This window comes from Temnothorax americanus, unplaced genomic scaffold (assembly GCF_048541705.1).
Source record: "Temnothorax americanus isolate GAGA-0224 unplaced genomic scaffold, ASM4854170v1 Scaffold18, whole genome shotgun sequence".
Taxonomy (NCBI): domain Eukaryota; kingdom Metazoa; phylum Arthropoda; class Insecta; order Hymenoptera; family Formicidae; genus Temnothorax; species Temnothorax americanus.
In genome coordinates, this window is record NW_027509318.1 from 1,392,841 (window position 1) to 1,411,692 (window position 18,852).

The following is an 18,852-nucleotide window of genomic DNA, read 5'->3' on the forward strand; positions in this document are numbered from 1 at the left end:
TTAATATTCCATCTTGAAAGCCTCTACGAGATTAGCCAATGGCTGCGTTCAGCCAAAACTCCGCTAGCCTAGCACGCGCGAGCAGTCGCTCGTTTTCGCTCGTTTCCTCTTCTTTGACCCAATGGATTAAAAGGAGAGGAAACGAGCGAAAACTAGAGTCCCTTTATAAGAGTCTGGACAGACTGGTCCTTATTTTCATTGGACGTGCAACACCATGGCGGAACCAATCACGAGGGTGCCATTACATGGAGCGCGGAAACGCGGAAACGCGGAAGCGCGGAAGACAAAATTTACTAGATTTCCGTCGATCCGTTCCGTCTGTTTTGAATGCCTTAATATTACATGGAGCATATTTGAGCGGAAACGCGGAACGGAGAATTATAAAATATTAATTTTTAACGGTATTTATTGATTAAAATGCTTGTATTCAATAGATAAGCTGAAAAGATAAGCATATTAATAAAAATTGCAATGAATTAAGTGAACACAATTTTAAGAAATGAATACAAATGTCTATTTGTCACTATACTGTTCCGCTTTTCCGCGCAAATTGTGCTCCATGTAATATAAGGAGAAACAAACTCGCGGAACGAACGCGTCAAAATCCGTTGTCAACGCGGATACAGTATACTCCATCAAATTTCGGAGCTGTTTAATCACATTGAAAAAAAAGCTTTTACACATACTCTTCGATTACTTTATTATTTAATAAAAGTGGCAGTATAATATTATAGATCCAAACATCATGTTGATGGTTATTGGGTGCGTTCAGCCGATACTCCGCTAGCCTAGCAATCGTGAGCAGTCGCTCGTTTTCGCTCGTTTCCTCTCCTTTGACCCAATGGATTAAAAGGAGAGGAAACGAGCGAAAACGAGCGACTGCTCACGATTGCTAGGCCAGCAGAGTATCGGCTGAACGCACCCATTATGAAGTATATCTTATATGCAAGCCAGGGTACATACATAGGCTGCGTTAAGTACTGGCAGTGAATATCGAAACACAGCCATACATACATACACGATAATAGCGGATTCCGCTTTTCCGTTCAAACGTGCGGGACTCAACTCGCGGAAACGCGGAATCTAGTTACTATTCTGTTCCGCGCTTCCGCGTTTCCGCGTTTCCGCGCTCCATGTAATGGCACCCTTAGGAGCCTCTCTCAGGGTGCGTATTATGGAACTTTTCGAAATGGATTCCGATCGGAATTGTTATTTCCTACATTTCTATTGTATTTTTAGGAAAAACTGTCATGCATTTATCTATATATACATCTCGTAATTTTCTCTATCAATAAATTGTTGTATACTATTATAATTTATTTTATTGAAATATTTTTTTCAGGTATTTTAAAGTTTTGGTTATCTTATCTCTATCAAGTCAAAATAAAAATATAGACAAACTCACACTTTCTCACAGCCTCTGTAGAATTCTCTCACGATATCACAACAATACAACGATTTAGTCATCGACGCCATAGTATTTTTCTTCCATCTAGGGCGTCTAGAATAGAGTCCCTATATACGTGACATTCACGCCATGTTGTTGCACTCCCAAAGTCTGTCCAGACTCTTATAAAGGGACTCTAGCGAAAACGAGCGACTGCTCGCGCGTGCTAGGCTAGCGGAGTATCGGCTGAACGCACCCATTCTCTGGCCCGCACGCGCCAATCACCGTCTCCTTCGTCGAAATGCGATCGGAAATGCGTCTAGATTATTCTCGTAGTCACAGGCCGCCTGTTCCTTTGGAGTCTTTAAATTGCTCCAAACTTCAGACCGGACAAGAATTTTCGAATTTCTCCTTGAAGCCAAACGTTTATCCGGTTCATCTCACGCTCACGTATTCCTTTGTATATTCACGCTCGCTCTCGCATTCCTTTGAATTCTCTTTAACCTATCCGCCCACCATATTGCGCGATCTTTGAGCCCGTAGTCACCGACCGAGCACTCGCCATCGGTGCCCGCGACAGTTCGCGATCAAATGTGAATTGTGAAAGTCTGTTAATCACCGCGATTGGCCGCGATATCGTCGAGTACGACGCGCACCAGGGGATCGAGTGCGCGTGCTCCACGCGAGATACGAATCGACGACATCCGTTGAAAGGCGCCCGTCTCGCTATATCTCTCTATCCCACTCTATCCCATCTTCTCTCTCTCTCTCTCTCTCTCTCTCTCTCTCTCTCTCTCTCTCTCTCTCTCTCTCTCTCTCTCTCTCTCCCTCCCCCCCCCTCCCTCCCCCTCTTTTTCTTGCCGTCAGGCCCGTCAGTGCACCACCGATTTTTCTACGCGCCTGCCTGCACCTCCTCGCCAGCCAGTGTGACTCATAATAACACGGTAATGACATTAGCGTTACACGCGACTACGTCTCGCTCGCGGAGTAATTGCCCGAGATCCGTTCGTCCGCGGGACGTCGAGAGCGCGTTCGAGAGCTATCCTCGATACCTGTCGGCCGATCCCCTACGACTCCGAAAACTCTCTACCGTGAGTGGGATTCCGAGGGAGAATCGCAGAATGCGCTTTCGACACGCTCGAGACCAACGGCTCCAACTGTAATGCTGAACGAAAATGTTTCGCTTAAATGTTTAGACCTCTCCTTGATTTGTATCTTAGATCGAGAGATTTCGTCACCCCTGCCTTCTTGCGGGATGTCAGCGTGCAGCACGTGAGAGAACGATTACATCTGTAGCATCTCGGAGACGTTAGAAGATCGGAGTACAACGGGATTGCACACAGCCCTTTGTTCATCCACAAGGAGCAATGATGGATTTAGATCCACCAGAATTTCTGTCAAAGGACGATGAGATCCAATATTGGATGGATCTTGCGAACCAACTGCTTCAAAGGTATATTGTTTTTGTATCGAGCTTCAACGACATAAAATGTAATCTGTTGGCGTCAAAGCGACAACGGTTGTCGCAAGATTATTTGTATCTTAAATAACTTAACAAAATCAAATGAAAAATGCTGTTATCTCGCAGCCCTACCCAATGTTGTTCTATTCTAAGATTTTTTTCTACGCGATTAGAATGCAAAATTTTATTGCAGCAATCTTTGTACACAGTAAACATAATAGAATCTACTATAGCGATTTCTTTTTAAAGTAAAATACTTAAAAATATCGTTTATTAATATCGCAGGAAAGATGATGTCGAGCGAGAACTGGAAGAATTCCAAGAAAATTCACAGATGCTGGAGAAAGAGCTGGAGACCTCCTTAGAGCAAGCGGAAAAGACTAATAGGGAATTGAGACAGAGAAATACGAGACTCGCCACAGAAGTCGAACAGTTAAGAACGCGACTAGATCAACAGTCAGCGGATTGCGCCATGTTCCAGGGAAAGGCGCAGGATTTACAGCAACAACGTGAGCATCTACTGAAGTACATCAGGGAACTCGAACAAAAGAATGACGACTTGGAAAGAGCACATAGGTATTTCATATTTTCTTATTAAACTAATTGTTAATAATTTGACGGTTAAATAAAAGCTGTATTTCTCTTATAGGATAAATAGGGTTACGGAAGAGGAAATAGAAGCTAAGTTTAATTTAGCTATAGAAAAGAATGCCTTGCTCGAATCGGAACTCGATGAAAAAGAAAGCCTGAAAGTCATAGTGCAAAGACTGATGGACGAAGTTAGAGGTAATTGATAATCCTTTTACTTACATTTGACACAACGACAGCTAATACTCTACGATATTTTAGACTTGAAGCAGGAGATACAAGTACACGAAAGACATCACCCCGATAATAACAAGTCTGCTGAAAGAGTTCGTAATAGCATCGTCGATAGTAACAAGCTACAGGCCGAATTGGAGTCGAATTCACCCGCGAGCCAAATAGTCCCACAAACCATACCTCAGAATAACACGACGACTTCACCGATAAAAAGTAGGTTATGCAAAATTTTTGTTAAGGCAAAGTGCGTTTTTCATTTTGCTTCGAGAAGGCAATCGTCAAAATTGATAAATGTGACAAATCATGCAGATGTCAAAAAGTGCTTGAATGGTTAAGAAGATAAAAGTATAACCGTGTACTGCGAAAAATGAAAAATTCTAGAATGATTATAGATCAATCTCTCTTTCTATAATCTTTACTTCATTATTTATCTTGAAATATTTAACCGTTTAACAACTTGTGAAATTAAGAAGAAATCGAAACAATGTGCGGTATGCATTGATGTTGATGTAACTAAATAAATATCTTTGACAGTATTTTTTTTTCCTTTGTTTTGGCTTCTCCAAGAAATTCTTTTGCTATAATAAAATTATATAAATCTAATGATAGACATCAAATTTATAATTTTATTTGGCTACAAATGATAATTATAAGTCATTCATTTTTATTGTGTTTTCCGCTAGTTGGACACGGGATGGTAGGGGGTGTTATTGGGAACAATAATAACAATGTGAGCCAACCATTGCCACCCTGCACTAGAATACTGGCAATGAATATGATCGGTGACCTCATGCGAAAAGTCGGGGTAAGCATATGCAATACTTTGATAATATTTCCTTTACTACACTCATAGTTTTCTAAGCTTGAAGCATGGCTTGTATGTTTTTCTGTATCTTTACGCATAACGTAAATGAATCTGTTTTCCATTGCTGAACTAGTGCAGCCAATTCAGCAGTAGACCCCATTATACCCTATATAGTTGCTGTATATGAATTTAATGGTACAAAGCAATTATTTGTGTTGATATGGATTCAGTTTTTACAGTCAAGTACTCGTTTAAAGATATTATATCGTAATTAAGTTGATAAAACGTATAATTATGCGTATATATGTAACATACGACAAACGTAAATATTTCCTACACGTTGTAAATAAGTCGGACTTGATTTGCACTTGGAGTTGGGAGGTAGTGTGATGTAGCTGGCATTTTGGTAGCTTGACAGGTGGGTCTGTATGAGCTGTAGGAGAATAAAATGCACTTGCCCGGGCGGAAAAATATCGAATACCACTTCGTCTACTGGCCCATCGGCGGCCCAGACTCACGCGTCTCCTCAGTGTATAAGGCAACAACCTAGACCGACCGCGTGCAGATCTTCGTCGTGATTTCTCATCATTAAATTATTTTGCATCTCCTTAAAGAGCAGGTCTCAATATTTTATTTTTTCATTTATTACAAACGCTTTTGGTCATCTACGTTTCATTATCCTGGTTTACGCATTGCCGAATATTCCACACCCATATTTAAGTATTAAAACAGTGACTCCGTGCGCACCTATAATATTCCTGTTAATCTAACGTTTGTCACAGCCTTGTTAATCCAACATTTGTCGCAATCTTGTCAATATAACATTTGTCGTACTGTCTATCGTAGCTCTGAAGATATCATTGAAAAGTAACATATTTCTAATCACAATTATTCTTCTCTACAGGCGTTGGAGAATAAGCTGAACACATGCAGAAACGCGTTTCGAGAAGATCAAGTTCGCGATCTCTACAGGTAACACAACAGTCATGTTTTAATCATGTTAAATTGTGTTGTTATATTCCTGTTTTATCATACTTACTGCACTCACAAGTAAATATGATGTATTTATCTTACTTTTTTTTTATCGTGCCGTATACAATCAGTCTCGAAAGCACATTCTACGATAAATTTCGAAATTCCGAACAAAATCACATGAAATCATACGGTACACGATATACTCACTGACTTAATCGTACTTATTGTTAGTGTAACATGTTGGTTGTGTTTCGATTATTCTTGTTACGGTCAACGTCAAGACCTGCAATTTATATATATATATATTTAAGGCTTTTTACGCAATATTACGTAGTACTGATCTTCCTAGAATATTGAGACGTTTTTTTGATAGAAATAGATGTCTCTACTTGATAGATGACTGCCCTTATTACATATATAACAGATTCTTTATTTTTAATTAGATTTAAATTAAAAATTTCTTTACATCTCGTGTTGTATTTATCTTAATTTGCTCACTTATGACTATTTATAAAAAATATGTTGCTTCTATATTATATATATGTATAGGAAGTTTATAGCTTGCTTATGCTTCTTAGATCACTGTTAAAACTAAGTCTACAAGCAATTAATGACAATGACGTAGTATTTTAATTACTTGTATATTTCCTAAACGTGTTGTGCTACGTTGAGTATGTTCAAAAATAAACATTTGATTATTTCTTGGATTAGAAGCTACATGAAGGATCTAAATTTTATTTCATCAAATTAAACATTTATTTGTGTGCATATTTATTTCCCGAGATAAATATGTACAATGATTCTTTATATACTTGTGTTGCTTGCACAAGAAAGATCTTAATGCAAAGTGCAATAGATAACATCTCCCTTAGTGTTTGAATTTTTACATACAAGTATAAATTTGAACACGAAGTAGTTACAGTTAAAATATATATATGATATACACACAAGAATACACGTGCGTATATATAGTCTGTTTCTCTCAATCACAATTCGTTTCGTTCCATTGGAATGATAGATATGACTGCGTATTTCATTGCAATGTTCAGCTTGCTAACGGATAAATATTACATAAGTTTTCTATAGAAAGACTCGTCGCAGGAAATAGAGCAAGTCATTATCATTTTTATAATTAGTGCAACAGCTAAATCCCGCGCGCGTGTAGACGAGAATACAGCCAAGTACAAAATGTTTTAAAATTGTGAAAAACTGTGGTAATAAGCTATAGATAAATTTAGCGATAAAATGCGTGTACATAATGTATATAGACGCTAACCACCACGGCACGTGCAATTACATGAAGAATTTGTTTCGGTCCTAAAATAAAAATTGTAAAATAACAATGCGCAGATGCGTGTGATGTTTAGACAGCTTTGAAACAGTGTTCACGTACGTTGTAAAGAATGCTTCTTTTTACTTATTTACTGCCATATTGAGTCTATCAGTCTATGCTGACGAGAGATTATTTGTGGCTCAATCTATATAATTCTGTAAAGAAGTATTGACAGAGACAATGTACATACCGCACAAAATACGAAACGCTACACTTGTGAGTCCCTCCTTGCATGAATTAGCCTACCGTTATTTTTATTGCATCCTTACGTACAGTATGACAATGACGTCATTATTATAATGTTACGTTTCCTTTTAATACATATATGTCAAATTAATTTCAAAATTGTGCATTCAGAGAATCTATGCACGGATGTTAAATCACAAAATGTTGATTTTCGCAAATACTCGTTCGGTATATGCTTTTTTTTTAAGCACTAGATAAACGTAAATATAACGAAAAATTGTTGCGTCTGTTCAATTAGAGCTAGACGACAGGTTCGAAGCCCAGCCACAGGAAACAACAATCACATTCGATTGTAAGCGAACGTAATGGAAAGGACATAATCGCAGCGATCATATGTCCGTACGTCACGTTGCAATCCCGATGTTAACGTTAATCGGAAATTTACTTAAGTGGATTCGAGTTTCGTTAAGTTAGTCATCGAGAGCTCACGCAAGATTCGGAAGGCGTCGTCGTGTCTCGGCGTGAAAATTTGTTTTCTGGTATATAGGGACACAAGATAAATAGATCTTCATGTATTCCTCGGACGTATGAGTCTCCCGGTGGCGGTACTTCAGGCCGCGTCAACGATACTTGTCGCGATAGCTTATTAGAAAACATTGTGTAGAATAATTATAAGGGCACGTCGATGAATCATCGCTATCATCGCATAATATCCGATTGTTCCAAGTGTGAAGTGGATGTCGATTGACGACACTGTAATTATTGCGGGCGATAGTTTTTCAGCGATACCGACAAACGTCGTTAACAGGGAATGTAGTACCGCGCGCTACGGTATACCGTGTCTCCGTTCAACATTTTTGTCACAATAAATGAAGAATATATTTTATTATAAGAAAAGGAAACTTGTCGCTGTGTAATAACTGAAAATATATTAGTACTGACGACAGTGACGACTTCAATCGACCTCTCCACTATGCTAATGTTCAAGCCTACTCTCTCTCTCTCTCTACGCTACATTAATATATAATAAATATATGTGATTGCCACGCGCGGCAACGTATAGCCATGTATCAAACGATAATTGATTGTCGTGTAAATATAATAGAAAATAACAAGATAAAAGTAACAAAGTATCGTTACTTGTATATCCGAAGAATATTTATATATCTGAATCAGGTACTCTTTTTCTCTTTGCATCAATCGCCGTCGAGACGTTTCGTGATTTCCTTCTTCGACATCGCGCGACACTACAAAAGTCGCTTAAAAAAGGAAATTTGTAAGTAAATATACGGATATACAAGAGAAGAGTGAGGCAATAGGATATTAAGCCACACGAAAATCTTGGTGCTCGTGCTCTTTTATGAAATCGATGACCTCAATAAAATCTTGCATTCCCACCGAGGATGATGTTAAGGGATAGGCATAGATGTTGCAAAATAAAATAGCTTACGATTCGTAGAATTCTTTAAATTGTTCCTTCATTAAATTTGTGACTTGCTGTATTATTGCCTCGAACACTTCCCGTGTATCAAGTATAAGTAGCAGTGATGGAAAAATCATTATTTATTAAAAGCGAAATATTTGTGACGTTTGTAGGTAATTACCCAAATAATAAGTAATTTTTGAACTTAATAATTAACGCGTAGGGTACAGTATAATTTGTATTTACCATTTTCTATATAAATAATTAGTGCGTATACTTAGTAAAAATGTGTACTTTTTAGCGCTTTAAACGTATTTCTAAACATACATAATTCTTCTATTTTTTTAATATTCTGTAAAAATAAAATTCTTCAATTGGAAAAGTAATTACTTTTTCGCGACGAACGATTGGATCGACTCCAATAAATATGTGTATACAAACACACGCGTTATTATAATATGTACAAAGGCTAGCACAAAATGCAATTGTGCCGAGTTTACATCTAAAGTTTAGTTCTTTAAACTGCATTACAAGAAGAAAAAAAGAATCGTCGGCCAAATCTATAAAAAAAATTGTTATCCTGAATAGAAAATCATAGTCTCGAATTGTATTATGAGAGAATGCGTGAATTTCGATAAATAAAACCCCCATTAATTTAATGACGTACGTGTTCGTAATTCAAATGTAAATCCACACTTAACTTTCACAGGCGATTCCGGCTGGAGTAGTTCAGACAAAGCAAAGGTAAAAATCGTGCAAATTTAGATTTATTTACGAAATGCGTTTATTTTTACACAAATTTTTACACAATGCTTTAGGTGATTCAAAATGATTCATGTAACTCGAGTACAATCAGAGATCTAATATGTTAAGCACTACATTTTGGGTCGCTATGAGGGTGTCTTACTCTAATGCACACTTTTTTTCCGAGTACTGATAACGATACAATGACATTGTTATAACATTAATGACGGTACAAGGGGGTAAATAATGAAGGGAAAGAAAAAAACGCCAACCAACGATGTCTAATCAAAACTATTATTTAACAAAACTCAGCGTAAATCAAATCGCGAAAATCCGTGAATATCCACCCGGTATACATTATGTGAAAACTGAAAAGCCAAGTGCGTTGAGGTTCCAAAAGAAGAAAAGGAAAAAAAAAGAAATAAAAGAAAATGAAATGTGCCTGTACGACTGCGATATCGCGAAGGTCGAATTCTGTGTAATTTAAAAATGGGGGCGGGAAGGGGGGGATAATCGCCGGAGGGCGATTAATGCTACAGCGCGTGTCTCTAATGTGAATAAAACAAAAAATATATAGAGCTTGGAATGAAAGTGCTTCATCCACGACGATTGCGAACGGTAATTAATAATAATAATAATTAATAATAATGATCGCAATGAACGGTATGTATGCGAGTTACATAGCGTCTCTTAAGCACGCTCGCCGCGGATTCGCCGGGCCAGCTGGATGTCTTTAGGCATGATCGTGACACGTTTGGCGTGGATGGCGCACAAATTCGTGTCCTCGAACAGGCCGACCAGGTAAGCTTCCGACGCTTCCTGAAGGGCGCCTATAGCGGCGCTCTGGAAGCGCAGATCGGTCTTGAAGTCCTGGGCGATCTCACGAACCAGACGCTGGAACGGCAACTTCCTGATCAGCAGCTCGGTCGACTTCTGGTATCTTCGAATTTCTCGAAGCGCCACGGTACCGGGCCTGTCGCGGAAATCGCAGAAACGCTATAGTCGTGGCAACTGTTCGTCCGGGACACAGTGACACAGTTTTGGCGATATTTATTTATTAATTTTTTTGTTCATTACCTGTAGCGATGCGGCTTCTTCACGCCACCGGTGGACGGCGCGCTCTTCCTCGCGGCCTTGGTCGCGAGCTGCTTACGAGGGGCTTTACCTCCCGTTGACTTACGGGCCGTCTGCTTGGTACGCGCCATGATTCAACCTGCGACAATAATTGTCGACTAAGTACTAATCCCGGGGATCGTAGGGGGGAGATTTCGCAAAACGTAAAGAAGTAGAGATCTTTAAATATCAGGGGCGGAGAAGGGAGGAATTTGGATTCGCACGACCGCATTCAACGCTATCGTATTTCCCCCTCCGTCGTCAGATTCAGTTTTCGAAGCTAATTGCATGTAATTAGAGACGAATTGCAGTCGTTGACAATTTCTAATCGGCAAACGCGTACAGCAGCGTATAGCGACGCCGAGGTCGCCGAGCCGCCGAGCGACGCTTGTTAGAGCGGCCAAGTTCGGAGGAACGGGGGGAAAAAGCGGTGGTGGGAGAGAAGATGGTGGGGCGGTAATTGTAAGTTAGGGGGGGTGCATAACTTGTCGGCGGTACGCGCGGGCGCGGAGGAACCGCGCACCGAGAAAACGCTGCGCGCGTTGCGCAATGCACGAACTTTCGTTCCCCCGTGGCGGCGAAGACGGGCGGGGGGCGTGAGGGAGGCGCGAGAAAGGTAGTGGGAAACGAGGGAGAAAGAGAGGGAGAGGAATAGACGGCGAGAAGCGAAAAGAGGAAAAAAAAACCACGCGCTGTCAGCCGAGGAATTCGCGTCCGTGGCGATCGGCGTCGTCCCGAGACGTGCCCGAATTCTCGATCGGGAAGGGAACAGGTCGATCGGCGACGTCGCGGTCGACGATAAAACCGGGAACGACGGTCGCGGTCGTCATCGCCACGCGCCACGCGCCGCCGTCGTCGTCGCCGCGACGCGTTCCCCGCAACGCCGAACGTCAATCGCAAAATGGTGGCGAACGTGCGGCGGCGTGAAATTTCGGGGATTTTTCCCCGAAATCTCGTCGGTCCACGCGGGCTCCCTGGATCGCTTTTGCACGCCCGTGCGCGCGCGCGCGCGCGCAAAAGTGACCGCTCGGGCGACGGGTCGGAAACCCGCGGGTACGGGGGGTTTTACCTACCTGAGACGAATTCTCGGGCACGAGCGGGGACGCGAAGCGAACTAGATACACTATCCGTTTCCTCGCACACTCCGATGGCAGTGGACGCTCTCCCGAGTCGACGGCTCTCTCGCGCGTCCCTACCGTCCCCCCCGCTACCCTGCTCGGCCTACCCCCCTGTCCCACCGACCCTCCTCGCCGCTCGCCGCCACCGCCGCCGCCGCCGCCGCCGCGGGAAATTAAATCGTGCGAGAGGCACGTAGGAGCCCGCGGTGCGCCGCCGGCCAATCCGGCGGCGGGCCGTCGGCCGGCCGGCGCGTCTTATTGGTCGCCGCGGCATCGAGTGCGGCGCGAGTGCCCTGTCAATCGCTCGAAATCGTCCTACGATACGCTCTCCCGACCTCGCCGGGTACCCCCCTCGCCCCCCCCCGCCGCCGCGGTTTCCACCGTCCCGCCCGCCCCCCGCGGTTGCGCTCGTGCCGATGATTCTCCGAATCGCGCGTCGCGCTCGCGCGCGCGGAAGAACGCGGACAATGTCGCGCACACCGCGTACGGAGAGTACGGAGACGGGAGCTCTTGGGAGCTTTCCAGCAAGCGACGCAACTCGACACAAGTATCGTTTTATCTTGTTGCTCGTTACCAAAAAAGAAAGATAGAACGATGCTTGTGTCGACCTGTGTCGCTTGCTGGAAAACTCCCCTTGTCATCTGGCGCGCCGGGGGGGGGCAGAGGGGACGGGTAGGGGGCGAGTTCGATGGATCGATGGCAGGCGCGGAAATCTAATGAGTTTTCAGGGATGTAAATGCCGCGGCGCGCCGCGGCGCGCGCTAAGAGAGCGGACGATTTCCCGACGGGCGCGAGCGAGGAGCGAGATCAATATAACGACGTGTTCCCGCTTCCCGCCGCACGCGACGACGACGAGGACGCTGGGCTTTTACGCTCGCGCGTAACCGCGGTCACGTGACCGCCGCTACGTACATACACGCTTTGTTCGGACAGCGCTAATCGTCCTCGCGTTGCCCGCGTTTCACGTTTGTTTTTCGTCGCGAGGGGCAGGAGGCGGAGGGGGGCCGATATCGTCATCTGCGCAAAAGTAAATAGGAAATCGCGAGCGCGCGCGCGATCGACCGAATTGAGAACCAATCAGCCCGCGCACTTGGCGCTATAAATATAGGATAATGTCATATGGCCGCTGGGGCGGGGCGAAGGGGGGGGCGGGAGGCGAGGAGCTTTGTCTCCGCGAGCGCGACCCCGCTCGTTGGGCAACCGCTACGCCGCTACGCGGGCCTTTAGCCTGGATTGGATTTTCGCTCGTTAACCTAGGACGCCGAGAAAAACACCCTCGTTCTTGGGAACCAAAGACGGCTGAGGGGCCAGGCGGGCAAGCAGGGACTCCCGTTTCCCTTGTTCCGGGGGGAGGGGGGGGGGGTACGTAGAACCGAGGTGGAAATCGAGCGCGCGTCGCGGTTACTCCGCGCCGCGTCCTCGCGACGATTATCCGCGCGAAATAGTCCCACAATAAGCTTCCTCCTCTCGAGGAGGGGGGAGGAGTTGTATACTCACAGCTTAATTACCGCGCGTAATTTCTCGATTCTCTTCGTCGTTTCGTCCGATCGACTGATCTCCGAGCTCGGGCTGTGTCCCGTCGTCTGGATCGCGAAAAAAACAACAAAAAAAACGTGAGACAGGTAGACACGGGCGAGGATGCGTGTGTCGCGCGCGCGAAAAGCGATGACGCGACGCTACTGTTTACACGCGGGAGAAAGGAGACTATCGCGCGATAATAGCGTGGGGCTGGCTGTGACGTAGGGCAGGACTATTTCGTTCCGCTTATCGACCCGCGAAATAGCGAGAGATCGATGCCCGGTCTAGAGTTTTGAGAGAGAGAGAGAGAGAGAGAGAGAGACCAAGAGCCCGTGCGCAAGTGCACGCACGCACGTTCTCGCGCTAGATTTTTGCGCACGCAATGCATATGAAGCGTCGCGCGTCACACGCATCGTCCTCGCCTCGCGGCGGCTCACGCGAATCGATAGCGATGTGCAGCTCCATGCAAATGCCTGCACAGACGTGCGCGCGCGCGATCCTAGGCTTCAGACTCTTTAGAGCCCCGGGCCCCGGACAGAGTACAATGTTAATGTAACACGTACATATATGAAATATAAAACAAAATCACACACACATATATACATATATATAAACACACCCATGTAAAGACGGGATATAAAAAAAGGCAATTTTCGTTACATCCATTAGAAAATGTATTTTGCTATAATGTTGTTATAATCATTCGGTTAGTACTATAACTGTTAAGATAATTACAACCTATAATTGCGAATTCGCCATCGAGGGCTGCATTTGGAACGAAACGAAAAGAGCTGCCTCTGTCAATCAATATTGATTTGTACGGAATAGACGGTAGAAAGTCGGAAACGAAACGTTATATTTTTTTTTTACTTTATAGTACTGCCTTCCAAGATTCTTGCAAATCGAAATAATAACTGCAACGCCAATTGCAGCCCCCTTGCCGCATCTTCAATAATACGTGTCTAGATGTATGTATTTATTAATGATTTTCTTAGGGTTACATAAAACACTTAACTTATCCTCTAAGCTTATACAATATAATTTATATTATATACGTATATGCGCAATACATGCACTGATTTTTTTGCAGGTCTAAAGTGTGAGGAGACTAAATGCAAATCGAACTATGTGACGCGTCATAATATTATTACCAATAAACAATCAACCATCTTGTCTGTATTCTATCGCTCTTCGATACTTGTAGACATATCCCTTTATAAATGAAAAGTGTGCATATATATAGCTGTACTAGTAGAAGTAATAAATTTTGTTTGTACCTAAGCTAAGGTTTTTTTTAATGTTGTAAACGTGGATTTACTGCCCGTGTGAAGTAAGTCATCTTCCTCGATTAATATTCTAAAATAAAGTGCTAATACCAAGTATTCTATGGGGAAAAAAAAAAATAGGCGAAATCTATGAGATACATTTGCGTGTTACATATTTTCACTACAACATTGAAATATTAAAAAAAAAGCAACTTCTCTTCGCACAATTTCTTTCTTCAACCAATTACCCGAGCAATTTTTGTATATTAAAAGTAAATTACATCACTTTTTTTTTAATTTGTCGACTTTTTTTCATCATTGGTATGAATCGCTACGTCTCATTGAGTTAGAAAGTCTAATGAAGACTCACTCGTTATTCTTCGTGTCTTTCCCTTCTATTACAGCGGTTGGCAGTGTGTCAACTATGATAAATATACACAGAAGAGAGTCAAGAAAAATTTTAGACGGTTCAGAAACGTAGAGTGTCCAAATAAAAGTAAAATGGGAACGCTCAGCGTATTCGCAAACGGTTTAAGCGCGTTCACCGCGAATTCGCCGCGCGAGCTGTATATCTTTTGGCATGATCGTGACACGTTTGGCGTGAATGGCGCACAAATTCGTGTCTTCGAACAGGCCGACCAGGTAAGCTTCCGACGCTTCCTGGAGGGCGCCTATAGCGGCGCTCTGGAAGCGCAGATCGGTCTTGAAATCCTGGGCGATTTCACGAACCAGACGCTGGAACGGCAACTTCCTGATGAGCAACTCGGTAGACTTCTGGTATCTTCGGATTTCTCGAAGTGCCACGGTACCGGGCCTTAAGACAAAAGATAAATCTAAGACAAAAAATTCTTCAGAGAAAAAAAAAAACATTCGATCACTTTTTCTCAAAGACGATTTAAAATCTTGCTAAAGTATATATAATTTGTATTTAATTACTTCAACATTTAATTTAATTTTAATTTAATTCGCAGATCACAATTAGCGCCGGTATTATCCAGAATTTTTTAAAACTGTCGAGTCAATAAGCACTTTTATTCTTTAAATAAATAATTTGGTTGTCGAGAGAAAGTTCACACTCGTAAATATTTTGTATGTAGTACACACGTATATATACCTGTAACGATGAGGTTTCTTGACGCCACCAGTGGACGGCGCGCTCTTACGCGCAGCTTTGGTGGCGAGCTGTTTCCTGGGCGCCTTTCCACCCGTCGACTTACGAGCCGTCTGCTTGGTACGTGCCATAACTACGAGCAAGCTCTCCTCTCTTCCGTAGCTTTTCTCTTCTTTCTGTCACGGACTTCCGTCCCTAGTAGGACAAAGCACCAAGATGCGTACGTTAAGATGCTCACTTGGCAGGATAGAGGAGAGAAAGAAAGAAAGAAAGAAAGAAAGAAAGAAAGAGAGAGAGAGAGAGAGAGAGAGAGAGAGAGAGAGAGAAGCTATAATCTAGTCCCCCGCCGCGCGTGTATGTACATACGTACATACACCAACGCGCGCACACTGCAAAGGGTGGGGGAACAGAGGAAGAGAAAGGGCGGAACACGAGAAGAAAAAAAAACCGGAATGATCACCGGATATCGGATATTCGATCGCGAGATCCTCGCCGGAAGTCGGAACACGCGAGGTTTTCAGACGGGCGTGCCACGAATTCGGTGCCGGGCGAGTCGCCGGGATGCCGTACGCGGGTGTCTCGCGACTCGCGACGTCGATTTCCCTCCAAAATTGAGCGACACACAATAAACAAGATGGCGGCAGGGCCGAACGCACTTCTCCCCGAACGAGTCACGCGCGGTCGCGGTAAACCGTTCTCCTCGCGGTTTTCCCCACCGACGACGCGACGTCCCTCGCGTCGTATCCTCGAGACCGAGATCGACGAGCACGCGTGAGACGCGCGAGGACACGCGCCGCGTCGTTCGACCGACGATCGCGACCGTCCGAGGAAACAACTCAACTCACCTGAATTTATTCCTGCTTTATAAAACGCAGCGACGCTGGCCTCCTCTCACGAGTCACTTCGATCGAGCGCGCACCTCACGACTGGACTGAGGGACTGACGCGAACGTACTAAAACAACCGAGTTGCGTTGCTCAGTCACAGTATATACAGTAGCGCAACTCTCTGTCGGCACCTTTGATGTTAGTGTTGGCCAAAATGGAGTGCGCATGCGCGAAATAAAGCAGTATTCTGTCTCACTTCTTTCTTCATCATCTCTCTCCTTCCTACTCGTTCAGTCCATATTGAGGTTAATTTAACGCAGTTGGCGCGAGATACAACCGTGTCTGTTAGTTTCAATAAAAATTATGCAGAATTATTGTTAACAATGTACAATGTCATGCAATGCGCGCGTAAAAAAATGAAAGAAATTAAAATATTAAAAAATATTACATATATAATAGATGAATCCGTTAATGATGCAAAATAATGATATATAAAATATTAATATATGAAATATTATACTAATAATTAAAATAATATAACAGTATATTATATAAATAAATAAATAAATATATATATATATATATATATATATATATATTATATGATAAGTCAGGAATAAATGTAAAATATATAAGTATATAACATATATAATATATAGAATAATTTTCTCGCATAAAAGTATACACATAAAGAAAAATTATGTAAACATTTTAAATTAATATAACACTTTTTAGTTTAAATGTATACATTTATATATTTTTATAAAATATGTCACATTTTACAATATATTATTTATTAAATATATTATACATTTTGTGTGTGTGTGTGTGTGTGTGTGTGTGTGTGTGTGTGTGTGTGTAGTAATAAACTCAATTTTTTAATGATACAATAGTATGTGGTCAATATATATTGATAAAATTTTTACATTTTATTTTATAACATATATGTAGATAAATTTTTACAAATAATGAATATATATTATTGAAAACTTTACTGATAATGCTAAGCTATTGCGCAAAAGAAATTGCATTAATAATATTAAAAACTTATTAATATTAAAAACTAAATATATGTATAATTCGCGCATTGTAATACTAATAAAATACATAAACTTCTTCAGTTTTTTGAGTTATGTGTTAATTTAAATTTAATTTTTCTAATATTTTTATAATAAATGCAAAAATAGCTTACATATTATTATTTTCATTTTCCATTGATATTACATCTGTTGATACTGTAGAAGCTGTAGTACACTGCTGTAAAATATTATATTTTTAATTATTTTATATTACTATCAAAAATATTTTTAAGTATCAAAACTAGATTTTTCCAAATAAAGAGTAATTAAAACTAATATAATAAAAACTTACTTATTATTGGTAAACTCTAAACATCTTGTTGGTACAGCATCTGGATGAAGGCGAGCTCGACTTTTGACAATTTTATACTGATTTTCTTCAAAATGTACATGACACAATCCACAATTGCGGTGAGCATACTCGGGGCCTTTTGGTATTAAATCCAATCTTCTGCATGCTTGAACCCATGCCAACCACCTGTGTATGTCAGAATAATTAATTAAACTACGCAAATAATGAAATAATGATGTAAACAATTATTAAAATAGTATTGTACCTATCATGTTCTTTTGGAAAAAGGAAGAAGTGTCGTTTTTCCACATTTATGGTGCTCATACATCCTGTCACTGCACACCAATGACTTTCTTTTTTAACGCCTTTAATAGTTTTTTCCATTTTCTAATTCCTTCTCGTAGCAAAAAATCTGAAACAAAGCTAAGATCAAAGTGCTTTCAAAGAAAAGGAAACCTGTATAAAATTTATACAGGTTAACTTTCCTTTCTATACTTCCAATACACAAATCACTTCACAATCACTTCACAAATCTCTTCACAATCACACACTTTACAATCACACAATTTACACAATTTTTTTTCCGACTTTTATCAAGTCACTCTATAGCTGTCTATAGCACTTTAACGCCTTAGGCATTTAAATGTGCCTCTAAATCCGTTAGAAAAGGAAAGACAGTAAGAAGAAAAGAGACAGAAATAGTGCTTTATTTCGCGCATGCGCAATCCGTTTTGGCCAACACGAAATCAGAGGAGTTGCGCTACTGTATATACTGTGGCTCAGTTGCCGTGGCTGTCGCGCGCGCGCGCCGTTAATTCTATGCCACGGTATACGCGAAACAAGCAAGATACGCGTACCGTCGCGAGAGGCCGAGAGGCGAAACTTATCGATCCTCTTCGCGCGATTGGCCGAGGCTCCACGAATGGCGTTGCATACAGTTTTGTAATACGTCGTGTGATCGCCGCGCGCCGTACGAACGTTATTCGAGAGAGAGAATGACGCGAGCTTTTTTAAATATATAATAAATATATAAAATCACAATAGAGTATGATTTACCTCTACGTTTAAGGCCTCCGCGCAATGAAAAATATAAGGAACGAAAAACAGATATTAGCGATTAGAACTGAAGAATCAAGAATGAAGTTGGATGCACAATGAAACGAGGAACAACACAGACAATAGATTTTCAACCTATCGGATGCCGCGTACTAATGTCACACCAGCTTTATTCCTTTGATTTCTCATTTCTAATCGCTAATATCTGTGCCTTGTCCCTTATATTTTTCATTGTGCGGAGGCTCTTACAGCACAATTCTAATTAATTGTCTATCTCAATATTAACTAATATTGCTTCGCTGTTTCGGTCTTCGTTCGTTAAATGTGTGCGTAGCTT

The 18,852-nt window shown here is 41.8% G+C and overlaps 4 protein-coding genes across 11 annotated transcripts; 1 reads left to right on the forward strand and 3 right to left on the reverse strand.

Moving 5' to 3' along the window:
* Positions 1–1,723: 1,723 nt before the first annotated feature.
* On the forward strand, positions 1,724–9,416 carry Nude (Nuclear distribution protein nudE). Of its 5 annotated transcripts, none has more exons than XM_077404036.1 (8): positions 1,724–2,331; positions 2,608–2,840; positions 3,135–3,425; positions 3,499–3,635; positions 3,699–3,884; positions 4,355–4,476; positions 4,887–5,095; positions 5,381–6,168. In XM_077404036.1, exons 2-7 carry the CDS (start codon positions 2,755–2,757, stop codon positions 5,052–5,054), a joined length of 990 nt encoding a protein of 329 aa, XP_077260162.1. In that variant the 5' UTR covers positions 1,724–2,331; positions 2,608–2,754; the 3' UTR covers positions 5,055–5,095; positions 5,381–6,168. The 5 variants fall into 5 exon arrangements, 4 of the variants coding, with proteins under 4 accessions (XP_077260162.1, XP_077260163.1, XP_077260164.1 ...); XR_013256604.1 differs by lacking the exon at positions 1,724–2,331 and adding an exon at positions 7,269–9,416 and having other exon boundaries at positions 2,338–2,840; positions 5,381–5,448; XM_077404037.1 differs by lacking the exon at positions 1,724–2,331 and adding an exon at positions 2,338–2,546.
* LOC143896291 (histone H3.3A) lies at positions 9,160–13,035 on the reverse strand. 2 transcript variants are annotated; one of them, XM_077404046.1, is made up of 3 exons: positions 12,866–13,035; positions 10,215–10,350; positions 9,160–10,110 (listed from the first exon to the last, which is right to left on the reverse strand). In XM_077404046.1, exons 2-3 carry the CDS (start codon positions 10,340–10,342, stop codon positions 9,828–9,830), a joined length of 411 nt encoding a protein of 136 aa, XP_077260172.1. In that variant the 5' UTR covers positions 10,343–10,350; positions 12,866–13,035; the 3' UTR covers positions 9,160–9,827. The 2 variants fall into 2 exon arrangements, with proteins under 2 accessions (XP_077260172.1, XP_077260170.1); XM_077404044.1 differs by lacking the exon at positions 12,866–13,035 and adding an exon at positions 11,324–11,483.
* A 501-nt stretch (positions 13,036–13,536) lies between these two features.
* Positions 13,537–16,245, reverse strand: LOC143896293 (histone H3.3A). Of its 2 annotated transcripts, none has more exons than XM_077404047.1 (3): positions 16,108–16,245; positions 15,266–15,457; positions 13,537–14,965 (listed from the first exon to the last, which is right to left on the reverse strand). In XM_077404047.1, the coding sequence occupies exons 2-3, from the start codon at positions 15,391–15,393 to the stop codon at positions 14,683–14,685; spliced, it is 411 nt and encodes a 136-aa protein (XP_077260173.1). In that variant the 5' UTR covers positions 15,394–15,457; positions 16,108–16,245; the 3' UTR covers positions 13,537–14,682. The 2 variants fall into 2 exon arrangements, with proteins under 2 accessions (XP_077260173.1, XP_077260174.1); XM_077404048.1 differs by lacking the exon at positions 16,108–16,245 and adding an exon at positions 15,723–15,876.
* A 9-nt stretch (positions 16,246–16,254) lies between these two features.
* On the reverse strand, positions 16,255–18,245 carry LOC143896294 (52 kDa repressor of the inhibitor of the protein kinase-like). 2 transcript variants are annotated; one of them, XM_077404050.1, is made up of 4 exons: positions 17,725–18,245; positions 17,460–17,645; positions 17,281–17,345; positions 16,255–16,430 (listed from the first exon to the last, which is right to left on the reverse strand). In XM_077404050.1, the coding sequence occupies exons 1-3, from the start codon at positions 17,841–17,843 to the stop codon at positions 17,309–17,311; spliced, it is 342 nt and encodes a 113-aa protein (XP_077260176.1). In that variant the 5' UTR covers positions 17,844–18,245; the 3' UTR covers positions 16,255–16,430; positions 17,281–17,308. The 2 variants fall into 2 exon arrangements, with proteins under 2 accessions (XP_077260176.1, XP_077260175.1); XM_077404049.1 differs by lacking the exon at positions 16,255–16,430 and having other exon boundaries at positions 16,997–17,345.
* Positions 18,246–18,852: the final 607 nt, after the last annotated feature.